At 43.0% G+C, this 15206-nt stretch overlaps 1 protein-coding gene across 12 annotated transcripts in view; it reads right to left on the bottom strand.

Annotated features, from left to right (window-relative positions):
• Window positions 1–15206, bottom strand: part of dmd (dystrophin) — a 1582845-nt gene that overhangs the window by 996386 nt on the left and 571253 nt on the right. For all 12 annotated transcript variants that reach the window (XM_055644518.1, XM_055644513.1, XM_055644515.1 and 9 more), the window contains 2 exons: window positions 10877–11027; window positions 8017–8136 (listed from right to left, as the gene is read on the bottom strand). In XM_055644518.1, coding sequence (XP_055500493.1) covers window positions 8017–8136; window positions 10877–11027 — 271 coding nt within the window. The remainder of the gene's footprint in view (window positions 1–8016; window positions 8137–10876; window positions 11028–15206) is intronic.

Here is a 15206-nt window from a genome sequence, read left to right as displayed (position 1 = left end):
GAAGTCAGCACCGGCGCCAACCTACGTCATCCTGGCGACAACCTACGACAGCACCTACGTCAGGAGAAGTCAAGCTACGCTCATTGGCGTCAAGCCAACTGTCGCTGACTGTCGCCAAAAAGTATGAAACATTTCAAAATTCAGCAGCGACCAGAAAAACGCTACGATTCTTTGGGCGATTGAGGAGACGAGTCACGACCATACAGGCGACACCCCAGTGACCATGTGACCAAAGAGGAACTAACTTAGAACTTGCTGAAGACTCTGTGGCATAGCGGTTCAACAACTGCCTTACAGCGCCAGAGGGTTCGATCCTGACTATGGGGGCTGTCTGTATGGAGTTTGTACGTTCTCCCCGTGGCCTGCAAAGGGTTTTCACTGAGGTCTTCGGTTTGCTCCCATACTCCAAAGATGTACAGGTTTGATGGTTAATTGGCTTGGTATAAATGTAAAATTGTCCCTAGTGTGTGTCGGGTAGTGTTAATGTGCAGGGGTTGCTGGTCGGTACCGACTCGGTGGGCTGAAAGGCCCGCTTCCACGGTGTATCGCTAAACTAAACTAAAAGACTAAAACAATGTAAATATTTGGCTCACTTTCAGTGAGGCTTTTGAGTTCCAGCTTTTAGAGAAAATCAGGCTAGTTAATGAATTGTGATCTTGAAAGCATTGGAATCACAAGTGATGGGATTTAATGACACTCAGTCATGAGAAATATGTGGCACTTCGGGGTTGACTTATGCTGTAAGCATGGATTAACCCTCACTTGCTCTTTTGGTTTAGTGAAAAACGGCCATGTGGGATTTTATGAATGGAGGTGGATTTCAGGCAGAGCTCCTGTTTAAAAAAAGTTGAGATAAACCATCAGAAAATAACAAAGAGCTAACTGTTTCCTACTGTTCTCTCCCCCCTCTGAACGCACTGCCATTGAATCACTCCGCAAAAACCCAGATTGGGTCATCAAACCAGCCGACAAGGGAGGTGCCGTGGTAGTCTGGCGCGTCGATCTCTACAAAGCTGAGGCCACGCGCCAACTCTCGGACACCTCCTCCTACTTACCCCTGGACCATGACCCCACTGACGAGCACCAGGCCACCATCTCCAGCACCATCACCGACTTCGTCAATTCCCACGCCCTGCCCGACCGAGCTTCCAACCTCATCGTTCCCCAGCCCCGCATGGCCCGTTTTTACCATCTCCCCAAAATCGACAAACCCGGCTCTCCCGGCAGACTCATTGTCTCTGCTTGTTCGTGCCCCACCGAACTCATCATCACATACCTTGACTCCATACTATCCCCCTTGATCAAATCCCTTCCCACCTATGTTCCAGACACCTCAGACACTCTCTGCCGCCTCCGCGCATTCCACTCTCTAGGCCCTCACCCCCTCATCTTCACCATGGACGTCCAGTCACTCTACACCTCCATCCCCCACCAGGATGGCCTCAAAGCCCTCCGGTTCTTCCTCAACCAGAGGAGCAAACTATACCCAGCCACTGACACTCTCCTCCGCCTAGCGGAGTTGGTCCTCACCCTCAACAACTTTACGTTTGACTCCTCCCATTTCCTCCAAACACAAGGTGTAGCTATGGGCACACACACGGGCCCCAGCTACGCCTGCCTCTTTGTCGGGTACGTCGAACAATCCTTGTTCAATACGTACTAGGGCCCCATCCCCGACCTCTACCTCCGTTACATTGACGACTGCTTTGGGGCCACCTCCTGCACCCACACACAACTGACTGACTTCATCCACTTCACCACCAACTTCCATCCAGCACTCAAATACACCTGGACAATTTCCGACACTTCCCTACCATTCCTTGACCTCACCATCTCCATCGCAGGGGATAGACTTCTGACTGACATACACTACAAACCCACTGACTCACATGGCTATCTGGACTACACGTCTTCCCACCCTGCCCCCTGTAAGGACCATCCCCTACTCCCAATTCCTCTGCCTACGCCGCATCTGTTCCCAGGATGAGACGTTCCACACCAGGGCATTGGAAATGTCCTCGCTCTTCAGGGAACGGGGATTCCCCTCCGCCACCATAGATGAGGCTCGCACCAGGGTCTCTTCCATACCCCGCAACACTGCTCTCTCTCCCCATCCCCGCACTCGCAACAAGGGCAGAGTCCCCCTAGTCCTCACCTTTCACCCCACCAGCCGCCAAATACAACAAATAATCCTCCGCCATTTCCGCCACCTCCAACGTGACCCCACCACTCGCCACATCTTCCCATCTCCCCCCCATGTCTGCCTTCCGTAAAGACCGCTCCCTCCGCAACTCCCTTGTCAATTCTTCCCTTCCCTCCCGTACCACCCCCTCCCCGGTCACTTTCCGTTGCAACCGCAAGAAATGCAACACCTGTCCTTTTACCTCCCCCCTCGACTCCATTCAAGGACCCAAGCAGTCGTTCCAGGTGCGACAAAGGTTCACCTGCATCTCCTCCAACCTCATCTACTGCATCCGCTGCTCTAGATGTCAGCTGATTTACATCGGTGAGACTAAGCAGAGGTTGGGCGATCGTTTCGCCGAACACCTCCGCTCAGTCCGCAAGAGCCTACCTGAACTCCCGGTGGCTCAGCACTTCAACTACCCCTCCCATTCCCAATCCGACCTCTCTGTTCTGGGTCTCCTCCATTGCCAGAGTGAGCAACACCGGAAATTGGAGGAACAGCACCTCATATTCCGCCTGGGTAGCCTGCGTCCGGCGGGCATGAACATTGAATTCTCCCAATTTTGCTAACCCTTGCTGTCTCCTCCCCTTCCTTAACCCTCGAGCTGTCTCCTCCCATCCCCCCGCCCTTGGGCTCTTCCTCCTCCCTTTTTCCTTCCTTCTCTCCCCCCCACCCTCTATCAGTCTGAAGAAGGGTTTCGGCCCGAAACGTCACCTATTTCCTTCGCTCCATAGATGTTGCTGCACCCGCTGAGTTTCTCCAGCATTTTTGTGTACATTCGATTTTCCAGCATCTGCAGTTCCTTCTTGAACACAACTGTTTCCTACTACTTGCTGGTGACTTTTCATAAGGCATTTTTAAGTTTATTGCTCAATTTTCAATGGAAATGAAAACAAAAAGTCAAGCAGTTTGGACAATGTCTACCCAGTGAAAAGACAGGAAGAGAATTATTATGCCTTTCATTATGCCTGCACTCAACATTCAACAACTCAGATGTCATTAGCCAAAATAAACAGCCGGAAGTAAGTACAATAGACGTGAAACCATTTTCTCTCCAAGATGTCTGGATAGTTTGTATCTATAAACTTTACAAAATGATACTGATAGTCGTAACAGTGCTGGATTTAGAAATGACAGAACGATGTATTCTGAATGCATCTTTTGTTGGACCAAGATTAAATAAAGTAAAATTCACCAAAAAACAAGACACATTTCCATTCTCCTATCAAACTCAACCAACATTCCAATTGCAATAACAAGGTAACACAAATTATGTCAGGACAGGTGGTGCAGTGGTAGAGTTGCTGCCTTGCAGCGCTTGTAGCGGCAGAGACATAGGTTCGATCCTGACTACGAGTGCTGTCTCTACGGAGTTTGTACGTTCTCCCCATGACTGCGTGGGTTTTCTCCGAGAACATCGAGTTTCCTCCCAACCTCCAAATAGGCACAAGTTTGCAGGGTAATTGGCTTGGTACAAGTGTACATTGTCCCTAGTGTGTGCAAGAGTGTTAATGTACAGGGATCTCTGGTTGGTGCGGACTCGGTGGGCCAAAGGGCCTGTTTCCGTGCTGTATCTCTAAACTAAATTAAACACCAAATCTCTGGGACGCCAGACCCAGAATATGGACAAAATCAGAATCTGATGTCACAAAATCTGGATCCTTGGACTCACATTATCAGCTGCAACAGATGAATCACAAAAATTGAACTGCACATGCCATTCATTTGGTTCATCACACTCTCATTTAGGTCATCACACACAAGGCTCTGTCTGCCTTTCTGGATCATTATTATTTTTTCTATTACATAATAAATCTTCACCAAAGATGAAGGAACAACTGCAAATGTCTAAAAATGTTCGGGAAAAAAGTTCAAGGGTTTGACGAGAGCAGATTAAATGTCATCAATAAATCGATCATAATCCAAATGCACAATCTACATCTCCAATTTACCCTTTGTCCTTCGCTAAAGTTGCTTATGTGTTATAGCCACCCTAATTCACTGCTCCAATGTTATGTTTAAATCCTTACAATCTGATTTCCAGCCTCACTTTTTCAGAAATGTTATTAAACACCTTCTTGCACATACATGAAGCAATATTGACAACTTGAATTTAAGGTTGTTTTTGTGCAGGAAATTTGCTAACTCCGACATTTATATTGAGGGTAGGATGCCATGAAATCATCCACGTTACCCTAATAATGGTTGAGTTCAGTTCAGTTTATTGTCACGTGTACCGAGGTACAATGAAAAGATTTGTTGCGTGCTATCAGCAGAAAGACAATACATGATTACAGTCAAGCCCTTACAGTGCCATAATAATGGATGGCGATCTCCAAGTTATACACTAATTGGACATATCACCCATGTTCTATTCGTATCCCGTTCATAACTGCCCACATACATGAGGCTGGCATTGAGAAGATTGCTTCACTTTTGGGTCTTGTTTCATGTTGCACACATAGTTTTGGCATTGCTTGTTCAATTCACCTTATTTCACAGTTGATTGGTTCCTTGATGACAAATTGGGGAATAGGAGGGGTCCAAATGATTAGCTAAACATGCCTTGTTGACAGTTTGTTCAACACACCCCTGTGCCAGAGAATGCAATGAACATGTAGTGGTGCAAATCTGTCTTTGGCTGCTTGTGCTGAACAGTTCAATGGAACAGATATCCATGAGCACTGTGCACCATGAGTGAATGGTTTGCACACCACTCAATCCTATCTAAAGACACATTTCTCCTGCATAAAGGTTAAAATCACATCAACGTCTATCTAACGACAGCATATTGGTTTCATCCCCAACTTTAATATTAAAAATTGATTCAAACTTTTCACTTCAAAGTAAACCAACTGATACTGCTGCCAGCATTCATTCTGACCCTAATGCAATTATTGTAACTATATAATAAAGAGTATGAACTGAAGGAACGAGGTATCACAATCTTTCCTTTTTTTTGGTAAATGTTTAATGAGGTTTGATGATCATTTGCTATCGAGTAGCTTCCCTACTGTAGAACTAGAGGCCAGAGATCTGATTAAAGAGGTAACTATCTAAAGTGAAACCCACTCAATAATTTTCCACAGCTTTGAATAGGTAATTCAAGCTTAACCACTTAAAAAATCTATTTTAGGTAAACATTTTTGTTCCTCGCCATTAGAAATGATGAATATGGGATGCCAGTGCCAAGTGTGAATCAGGGATTCTTTGAGTTAATTAGTCTATTGCATTTATATTCTTGTGCACGAGAATAATATTTCATTCCAGAGCAATCCCAAGAGTCTTATTGCAGCAAGATTCACCAAGATTTTTTTTTATGGCTTTTTATCGTTGTCATATCGATTGTTCTTGGGTATGTGTGGTTTTACATATTCACGTATTTCAATCAGATCACGTTCAATCCATTATATTGAATATACAAAAAGCAAGGTCTTCATTGTTCAGTCCATATTTTCGTTGGAGTTTCTTCTGGAGTTTGTCAGAACCCTTTTGCCTAATCATCTTTTGCTGGTCCCAAACACACAGGCTTTGCAAAGAATATGGATCAAAAGTTAATTTTGCCATTTAGCAGGCAAAAACATCTTGACCTAATGTAAGCAACAAAGTGGATGCATCTTGGTACTTAGTGCCCTACCCTCAGCATTTATTGTAATAAGGATCAAGAACAATCTTCGCAAGGCATCGAAAGATTATTGACATAATCAAACCAATACTGCTCCGCTCCGGGTCACCTGTTTCTGGGAAGCTACATTACCTGGCGCAGATATGGATGGATTGATCCGGACATGGATAATATCATTGTGTCAGAGCAATTGACCGAGGGAGGGGGTTTAGAGCGGACTCCCCGTAGACAGTGTGTTTGTAGGGAGATGCCCGCATTATGTATAAATGTCCCCCAGACCACAGACGGTCAGACCTTGAGGCAGCCTGGTTCAAAGACAGCCCGGAAATTAAAGGTTCAAGTAAAAGAAATAAGGACAGAAGAGGATAAGGAGGAAGAAGACCTCATGGCCTGGATAGAGCTCCCATTCAGGGAACAGACCTTTCCGCGGTTTGGCTGGAGAGGTTATAGAGCGATCCGGCCCGATCAGTGTTACAGCTGTGGGGGATTGGGACACTGGAGTCGGTCGTGTCCTATGAGAGAATATTATCAAGGAGGAACGGGACAGAGAAGAAGGCCAAGGGGTTACAGAAACTGATGGATTCCAATAGGGTACCGAGACTCTTGGGACCCCGAAGGTAGAGGACGGGGACACTGGCAGGGGAGTCAGGGGGCAATGACATTTCGACAACCCAACCCATTTCAGTCGCCCTAACCTGCCATTTAACAGCAATACCATCTATTAAAATTAAAGGTGTCCTCACCTGGCCTGAGAAACAGCACTATACATCAGAAAAAACACGACCCCTTCCAAGTAGGAGGAGATACATAGAATCCAATTCTCAAGAAACCCTCACTGAAAGGATGAAGCAAGACAAGGAAACGTAGTAGCTGGCATGAGAAGGGATGGCAACTAAGGAATGGAAATGGCACTAGGGAGTGAAGAAATAAACTTACTGTGCAGGAGGAATGGGGGGGTGGAAAGTAGATATTGTATTAATGTGTTACTGAGTTTGTGCCTGCAGGACAGTACATCAACAAGAGACTATCTGGGGAGTGAAGTAAAAGAATGCACAGACCCTTTAAGAATGGGAAGAAGGCAGCACAAGGTAATGTAGCTTCCCAGAAACAGGTGACCAGCAGGAGGAACTGATACTGCCCCTTTAAGGGATTTGGGAAGGCTAGCAGACAGAGAAAGCTGCTCCTCAGTATCTCCACTCCATTGTAATTGAAACTAAAGATTTTCTAAAGATAAGCTGGTAGGTTACATGGCCACTGTAAAGGGCACCAACTGCAGGTGGGTGGGGGGAGACTAAGAGAGCGTCAATGGGCACGTGAAGGGAATAGGTTTCAGAGAAGTAAATGATGAGATTGCTCAAAGTGAATACAAAGATTCAATGGGCCAAGTGATGAAATGAGTCAATATCTGAATTTCAGAACTGAGACCGAGTTCGAAAAAAACACACAATAGTAGTAACTTCAAAGGACGTAGAAATGAAAAATTGCAGCAATTAATTACAATTTACTAAATTAGCATTAAACAATTGCTGTTATAGGTCCTTGAAGCTGATAAACTGGAGAGGAAGTAATCTTGTAATTACATTCTCCACAACAGCATATACTAACAAAATAGTTATGTGGCATCGTATCCTTCTGCTTCAACATGCCCCATATTCCATGATATACTGCAGCCATTATGTTGCCTATTATGAACTAAATCGTTCCAACAAATGAAGCTCATGCAATAAAGTATGTTCTGCATAACTCAGTGCAGCCAAAGGAATCAATGAGATCCCAATACATTTATTTTTCCATCAAATGGCAGGTTCAATGAAGGCAACTCAAAAGCAGCTGATGGAGACTTCAGTTGTAAACCTGGAACATTTACTCTTTCAATTTATAAAGTACATAGAACCATAAGAATGGTCTCCCAAAGCAAAGAGAATGGAAGTCAGAGGGAAAACAATTTGAGAGAAAGCTAGGCGGCTATAACGTCAATTGTAATCCATGGAACTTGCTTTGATATGTTAGCTTTCACATAAAAAACGTTAGCAACATTCAAGGCATAACCTCAAAGTGCGGGAAGAATTGCATACTCTCAGCATTGCAATCTTCAATGTGCTGTGTCTTGGACCTGAACTTTAAAATGAGACATTAGACTGTAACAATGTCTTGCTAAAATTCCTGAAATATCATGTCATTGCTGGAAGATATCTACAATTCTCACCTGTAGCTCTTCTTCCAGAGCAGCCGTGGCATTTTCTCCATTGCTCTCATCAACTACAACTACCATGTGTGTCAACGAGTTGACTCGCACTTGTTCTTGCTCCAGATCTTCTTGAAGCACCTAGTCAAAAGATAAAGACATGGAATATACCAAATGAATGAATTCCTAGTAGTTATGAAAAGATCCCCTTCTTCTCTTCACATGAAGATATATACTCATCAAGATTTAAAAAAAAAATCTAAGCACAGTTTTGATATTTCAATCTTCAAATGTCCCAGTGCTATCCCCGTTCTGTTATGTTGGTATATTCTATGCATTTTCTTCAAAATACAGTGGCGCAAGGACGGCATAATGGTGTATGGACAACACAGTGGCGCAGCTGGTCGAGGTCATAAGGTCATGAGTGATAGGAGCAGAATTAGGCCATTTGGCCCATCAAGTCTACTCTGCCATTCAATCAAAGCTGATCTATCACTCCCCATTCGCCAGCCGTTTCCCCAGAACCCCTGACACCCACACTAATCACAAATCTATCTATCTCTGCCTTAGAAATATCAATTGACAGCCTCCGCAGCCTTGTGTGGCAATGAATTCCACAGATTCACCACCCTCTGACTAGAAATTCTTCCTCATCTCCTTCTTAAAGGAAAGTCCTTTAATTCAAAGGCGATGACCTCTAGTCCGAGACTCTCCCACTAGTGAACCATTCTCTCCACATCCACTCTATCCAAGCTTACTATTTCATGCCGGAGACCCGGGTTCGATCCTGGTCTCGGGTACTATCTATGTGGAGTTTGCACATTGTCCCTGTGACCATGTGGTTTCCTCCGTGCTCTCCAGTTTCCACCCACATCCCCAAAGACGTATGGGTAGGAAGGTCAATTGGCCTCTGTAAATTGACCCTAGATAATAGGGAGTGGATGAGAAAAATGGGATTATATAGAGTTAAGGTGATCGAAAGCCAGCGTAGATTCTATAGGTCAAAGATCTTGTTTCCATGTTGCATCTCTAAACTAAATTTTAAATTCAACTAAACACATCCATTTAGGCATGCATTTCAAAACTGATTTTCGTAGCACTTGAAGTGGGAAAACCTACATTTGTATATTGTTGCCAAGGCAAATTGAATGTTACACCTAAACATCAACTGGATCACTGCTTTTCAAAAATCATACGCAGTGCAAGCAGACTTCCTTTTCATTCTCATTTTAGATCCAGGTTGATGCAAGACATCTGTTGTAGAGTTACTCAAAAGGATGCCTCAGGTTCCATAAGATATTTCCCAACCATGTCGACTTGCATTAATGCTGAGGCAATGCAAAGTACTACTGTTCTAAACAGATAACCTGTGGTATTAAATTATCTAAACCTGATAACTGTTTCCTGACGGAAACTTTGTGGTGACTGCCATTTTTTCATGGGCTACTCATGAGTAAAGCTTAAGTTTTTCAAAAACACTAATTGAAATTAGTTTTGCAGTTTTCCTTCAGATTGAGATGCCTTCATCCAAAAGACGTCATAATTCAATAGTCAATGGAGGTTTATATGTCACAAATGCAACTGCTCAATGAGATTCATTTTGCATATATTACACATGTGGGCGCTGCCATTTTTGGCACCATATTTTGTTAAATTGAAGTAAACAGCCTTTTATCATGTTAAAAATTGTAGTTAATTGTAGTTAAAAATTCTTTCCAAAATGTTAACAAATGCAGTATTTGAGAGCTGCCGTCTCTGCAACAATTTCAATTTGTTTGCACTTTTAAAAGTAGAAACAGAAGCATCGGAGAGTGCCATAAATGCTGGATCAAACAGAAAGAGACATAAGAAAGAAGTTCTGAGAGCAAAATAGAGTGGCAGGAAGGTACACAAAAATGCTGGTGAAACTCAGCGGGTGCAGCAGCATCTATGGAGCGAAGGAAATAGGCAACGTTTCGGGCCGAAACACTTCTTCAGACTGATGGGGGGTGGCAGGGAGAAGAAAGGGGGAAAAAACAGTGGCAGGAAGGTTTAGCAGACCTAAAAAACAAACTAATGTAGACAGAAAAAGCTGCAGTAACGCAGTAGGATAGGCAGCATCTCTGGAGAGAAGGAATGGGTGACATTTCGGATCAAGATCCTTCTTCAGACTGAAAGTCAGAGGAGAGGGAGACTAAAGATATGGAAGGGAGAGGTGTGAAAATGACAGATTAAAGGCCTCCAAAATTAGCCTTGCCCCAATATAGGATCTGAGTCAGTCTGTAAAGGACTCCCAAACTGAAATGTCGTCTGTCCATTCCCTCCACAGATGCTGCCGGTCCCGCTGAGTTCCTCCAGAACTGTGTGTTTTGCTCCAGATACCAGCATCTGCAGTTTCTTATGTCTTTAGGATCTTAAAGGGCCTGTCCCACATACGTGGCCTTTACAGGTGACTGCCGGCACACATGATAGGTTGTCGAAAATTTCAACATGTTGAAAATTCAGTGGCGACTAGAAAAACGCTACGACTCTTTGGAGACAGCCTGTATGGTGGTGAGAGGTCTCCAAAGGGTCATAGCATCTTTCTGGTCACCGATGAATGACCTATCACGGGGTCGCCTGTAAAGGTCGCGTAAATGGGGCAGGCTCTTAACTTGCTGACCAGGCCTACCTTCCTCGATAAACATTTTAAAACTAATAGTCCCATAGTGGTGCCCCATTGTCACTTGCCACACCTCGCTCCTCGTCCTTTGGTTCATCTTCTTTCCACCAAAGAACCTGTCCTACTTTTACGACCTAATTCACAACCTTTTTTACTCGTGAACATTTTTCATCATGTTGAAAAAACGCCCTGACCTACTGCAAAAATCATATTCTTTTGCATCCACGCAAAAGTACTCACTTTGTGTTCTTCCACTTGTTGTTTTAATGCTTCCAGATCTGGTCCAAGAGGTTGCACTTCCATTTGGTGGATTCTGGCCTCTGTATTTGTTAACCAATCAGCTAAGTGTTTCAGCTGCTGCTGCTGAAGATCCATGAGCTCTTCGTGTAATCTAGAAACAAAGATTAGCAGAGTCACCATCTGCAGTTTTATTCGGATGAGAAAACTCTGCAGGTTATAAAGATATATAAAGAGTAGGAGTGTAGGAAGGAGCAGGAGATATTGGTCTACACCGCAGATAGATACAAAATCCTTGTTAACTCTACGGAACAGGCAGCATCTCTGGAGAGAAGAAATGTGTGACGTTTCAGGTCAAGACCCTTCTTTAGACCTTTTTCAAATATATTTATCACTACAGTCCCTAAACTTTTAACATGTAGGATGTAGTTTTAATTGGAAGCTTTTTTTGTTTCCAATTAAAATCCAAACTATATGTTAAAAGTTTAGGAACTTCAGTACTTCTGATAACACTGATACCAATCAATGTTTGCACAAAGTCAAATGCTACCAGTTGCTTGACATAATTTTGTTATTCCAAAACCTCAGAGAAGCAAAATGCAATGCTCCCATAACTAAGCTCAGAAAACAAAGGTGTATTTATTGCACTTATCACAACTGCAGAAAATTGAGCTCCATGCAAAATAAAGCAGTAAATTGCCCTTCACCATACAAGTGGCTCTCAATACCAGCAAAACCAAGGAACTGATTGTGGACTTTGGAAGGGGTAGGATGGGGACACACAGTCCCATTTATATCAACGGGTCGATGGGGGAAAAGGGTCAAGAGCTTCAAATTCCTGGGCATGCACATCTCCGAAGATCTCTCCTGGTGTCAGAACACTGATGCAATTATAAAGAGAGCACATCAGCGCCTCTACTTCCTGAGAAGATTACAGAGAGTCGGTATGTCAAGGAGGACTCTCTCGAACCTCTACAGGTGCACAGTAGAGAGCATGCTGACCGGTTGCATCGTGGCTTGGTTCGGCAACTTGAGCGTCCAGGAGCGGAAAAGGCTGCAAAAAGTTGTAAACACATTTGTCCACAGGTTGTCCATCATCGGCTCTGACCTCCCTACCATCAAGCGGATCTATCGCAGTCACTGCCTCAAAAAGACTGCCAACATCATCAAGGACCCACACCATCCTGGCCACACACTCATCTCTTCGCTGCCATCAGGTAGAAGGTACAGGAGCCTGAAATCTGCAACATCCAGGTTCAGGCACAGCTACTTCCCCACAGCCATCAGACTATTAAACACAACTTTAAACAAACTCTGAACAAACTATGAACTATAATGCCTATTGTACTTTATCTGTTTATTTATGTGTGTATATATATATATACTATGGTATATGGACACACTGATCTGCTCTGTATTTATGCCTACAATTTTCTGTTGTGCTGCAGCAAGCAAGAATGTCATTGTCCTATCTGGGACACATGACAAAAAACTCTCTTGACTTGACTTGACATCAGAAAGAACAAAGATCCCCTGACTTCATATGATCTATGAAGCTACCAACCCAAATTTAACAAAACTGCACAGCAGTTTAAAATCTTGATATTTCATAATCATATTACTTTACTATGAAGTTTCTGAATGAACAACTGACCTCAATGATCACAGGGGAAATAATTTATGCAATTCTTGCGTTCCATGAGGAATAATTGATTGCTAGACAATAGAATATGTTTCATTGACCTGAGGTTTTAAGCAGGTACATTGTCTTCTAAGGAAATTACAGAATAAAATAATCAGGCAATGATATAACCCGGCTGTGGTCATGTGCCCCTCTGCTAGCTGGAGGTTAATATCTCTTCTTCCTCCCCAATTCATGGTCTTGCAGGTTATGGTTTATCAATGGTTCCTCCAAATGCTTTTAAAACGTAGACAACAAAACAAAAGGACTTTCAAAGTGAGCATGCAATGTTTCCATTCTTGAGTTCAGACCTGATACAACTTACTTCGGAACATGTGTTTGGTAAAAATTGTAAATTGTGTAGGAAAGTGCTTGCGTAGGTAAATCATTGGTCGGCGGGGACTCGTTGGGCCGAAGGGCCTGTTTCCATGTGGTGTCTCTAAAGCCTCCTTAAACAATCTAACATAGCTGCCTCAAAACCTGCATTGCAAAATAATTGTTTGGTCACATGTATGGCCATGTTGGCAAATACATTAGTGTCAACTAAATGTACATATATAACGAGAACAAAAAACACGATATTCTACATTGAATGATTGTCCATTCTATCATAATTAATTAATAATAATAATTATCTTGTTTATATAGCACATTTTTAGTCAACTTGCATTGACCCCAAAGTGCTTCACATAATTACATTACATTTACACACAGGCAAAGGTGGGTGAAGTGTCTTGCCCCAAGGACACAACGACAGTATGCACTCCAAGCGGGATTCGAACCAGCTACCTTCCGGTCGCCAGCCGAACACTTAGCCCATTGTGCCATCTGTCATCCCACAACATAGATGCTGTTGTTCCTCACAGCAATGAACACTTGACACAAAAAACACCAGAAAACGTATTCCAATACGGCATCAAAATTTGCTCATTGCTTTACTTTCTGCATTCATTCAGCACAAAGTGAAGAATATTTTAATACACGAGATGAACATACTGCACATCACCTCAACTGTGCAACAAAAAAAAACTAGTGTCCAACCCACACCAGGAGTGGTCTGACAAATTTGAGAGGCCTACATATGTTCAAGTTCCTAAAATAGTTCATGGGAAACATCAATCAAGAAAATGTCAAAAATAATGATCAACGAGCCTGGTCAGAACAGCATTTTAATCTTACAGCACCAACTGCTGCTACCAAAAATGAAGTACTTGGCATTTTCATCTTTTTAAATTGCATTGTCTATGTGACCAGAGTAAAAGCTGATGCTGATAAATGAGAGTTCTCAATGCTCAAATCAGCTCTTCTCTTGGAATTTACACAAGGGCCCTCAAGGACGAGGCTAATAAAAAGAAGGGATTGAAGGAAATTAATTTCTAGTAAAGAAATACAAATGATGGAAAAATTCAAAGCACTGAAACCAATTACCTGCATCTGAGAGAACTGAAAGTAGCAGCCACAGAAGGGAAGAATGTGTTTGCTGTCAAAGAATGTATGCATGGTTTCTGCTAACTTAACTCCACTGTTTAAAACTAGGAGGGAGAGTGAAAACAGGGATCTGAGATTGTGATAGTCCATTATAAAGGAAAATAATAAGAGTCCATTATAAAGGATAACAGGATGCGTGCATAAGTTACAGAAAAAGTGAATGTAGATTTATGTATGAAAATCATGTTTGACAAATTGAAAATTGATTTCTTGGATGATGTAATGATGAGAATGGGTAAGGGGTGCAGTGCATTTGGATTTTCAAATAACCTTTGATAAAGTCTCGCATAAGAAATTAGTCTGTAAAATTGGAAATAGCGGGCATCAGGATGGATGTGAATATATGTGAGTATTGTGTCAGTTACAGGTAGGATGTAGAGGCTTTGGAGAGGGTACAGAGGAGGTTTACCTGGATCCTGCCTGGATTAGAGGGTTTCAGCTGCAGGGAGGGGTTGGATAGACTTGGATTGTTCCCTCGAGAACGTCGGAGATTGAGGGGACATCCGATAGATAAAGTATATAACATCATGAGAAGTAAAGACAGGGTAGAAATCAGAACATTTTTCCCAGGGTGGGAAAGAGGGCATAGCTCTAAGGTGAGAAGGGGAAAGTTCAATGGAGATATGCAAGGCAAGTTTTTTTTATATACAGAGAGGTGGAGCCTGAAATGTATTGCCAGGGTGTGGTGGTGGAGGTAGATACGATAGTGGTGTTTAAGGGACTTTTAGAAAGGCACATGCAAGTGCAGAGAATAGAGTGATATGGAACATGTACAGGTAGATTTGTGTGCCTCCACATCCTACCTTTAATAGACACAATACTCCAAAATCAGTTGATCAATCCTGATGCCAGCTATTTTGGACCAATTTTACAGACTAGTTTCATTCCTGTGCTGTTCTATGGTCAATAATATTAATGTGTAATGAGTGGGTTTAGTGTGGTTCCTCAAGAAGACATTGAAGGAGACAATTCACATTCAATAAAATTCATAGTAAAAGGATTTGAGTATAGGAGCAGGGAGGGTCTACTGCAGTTGTACAGGGTCTTGGTGAAACCACACCTGGAGTATTGCATACAGTTTTGGTCTCCTAATCTGAGGAAAGACATTCTTGCCAAAGAGGGAGTACAGAGAAGGTTCACCAGACTGATTCCTGGGATGTCAGG

The sequence above is a fragment of the Leucoraja erinacea genome, chromosome 13 (genome assembly GCF_028641065.1).
Source record: "Leucoraja erinacea ecotype New England chromosome 13, Leri_hhj_1, whole genome shotgun sequence".
NCBI classification, from domain to species: Eukaryota; Metazoa; Chordata; class Chondrichthyes; order Rajiformes; family Rajidae; genus Leucoraja; species Leucoraja erinaceus.
This window is presented reverse-complemented; position numbering and strand designations above follow the sequence as displayed.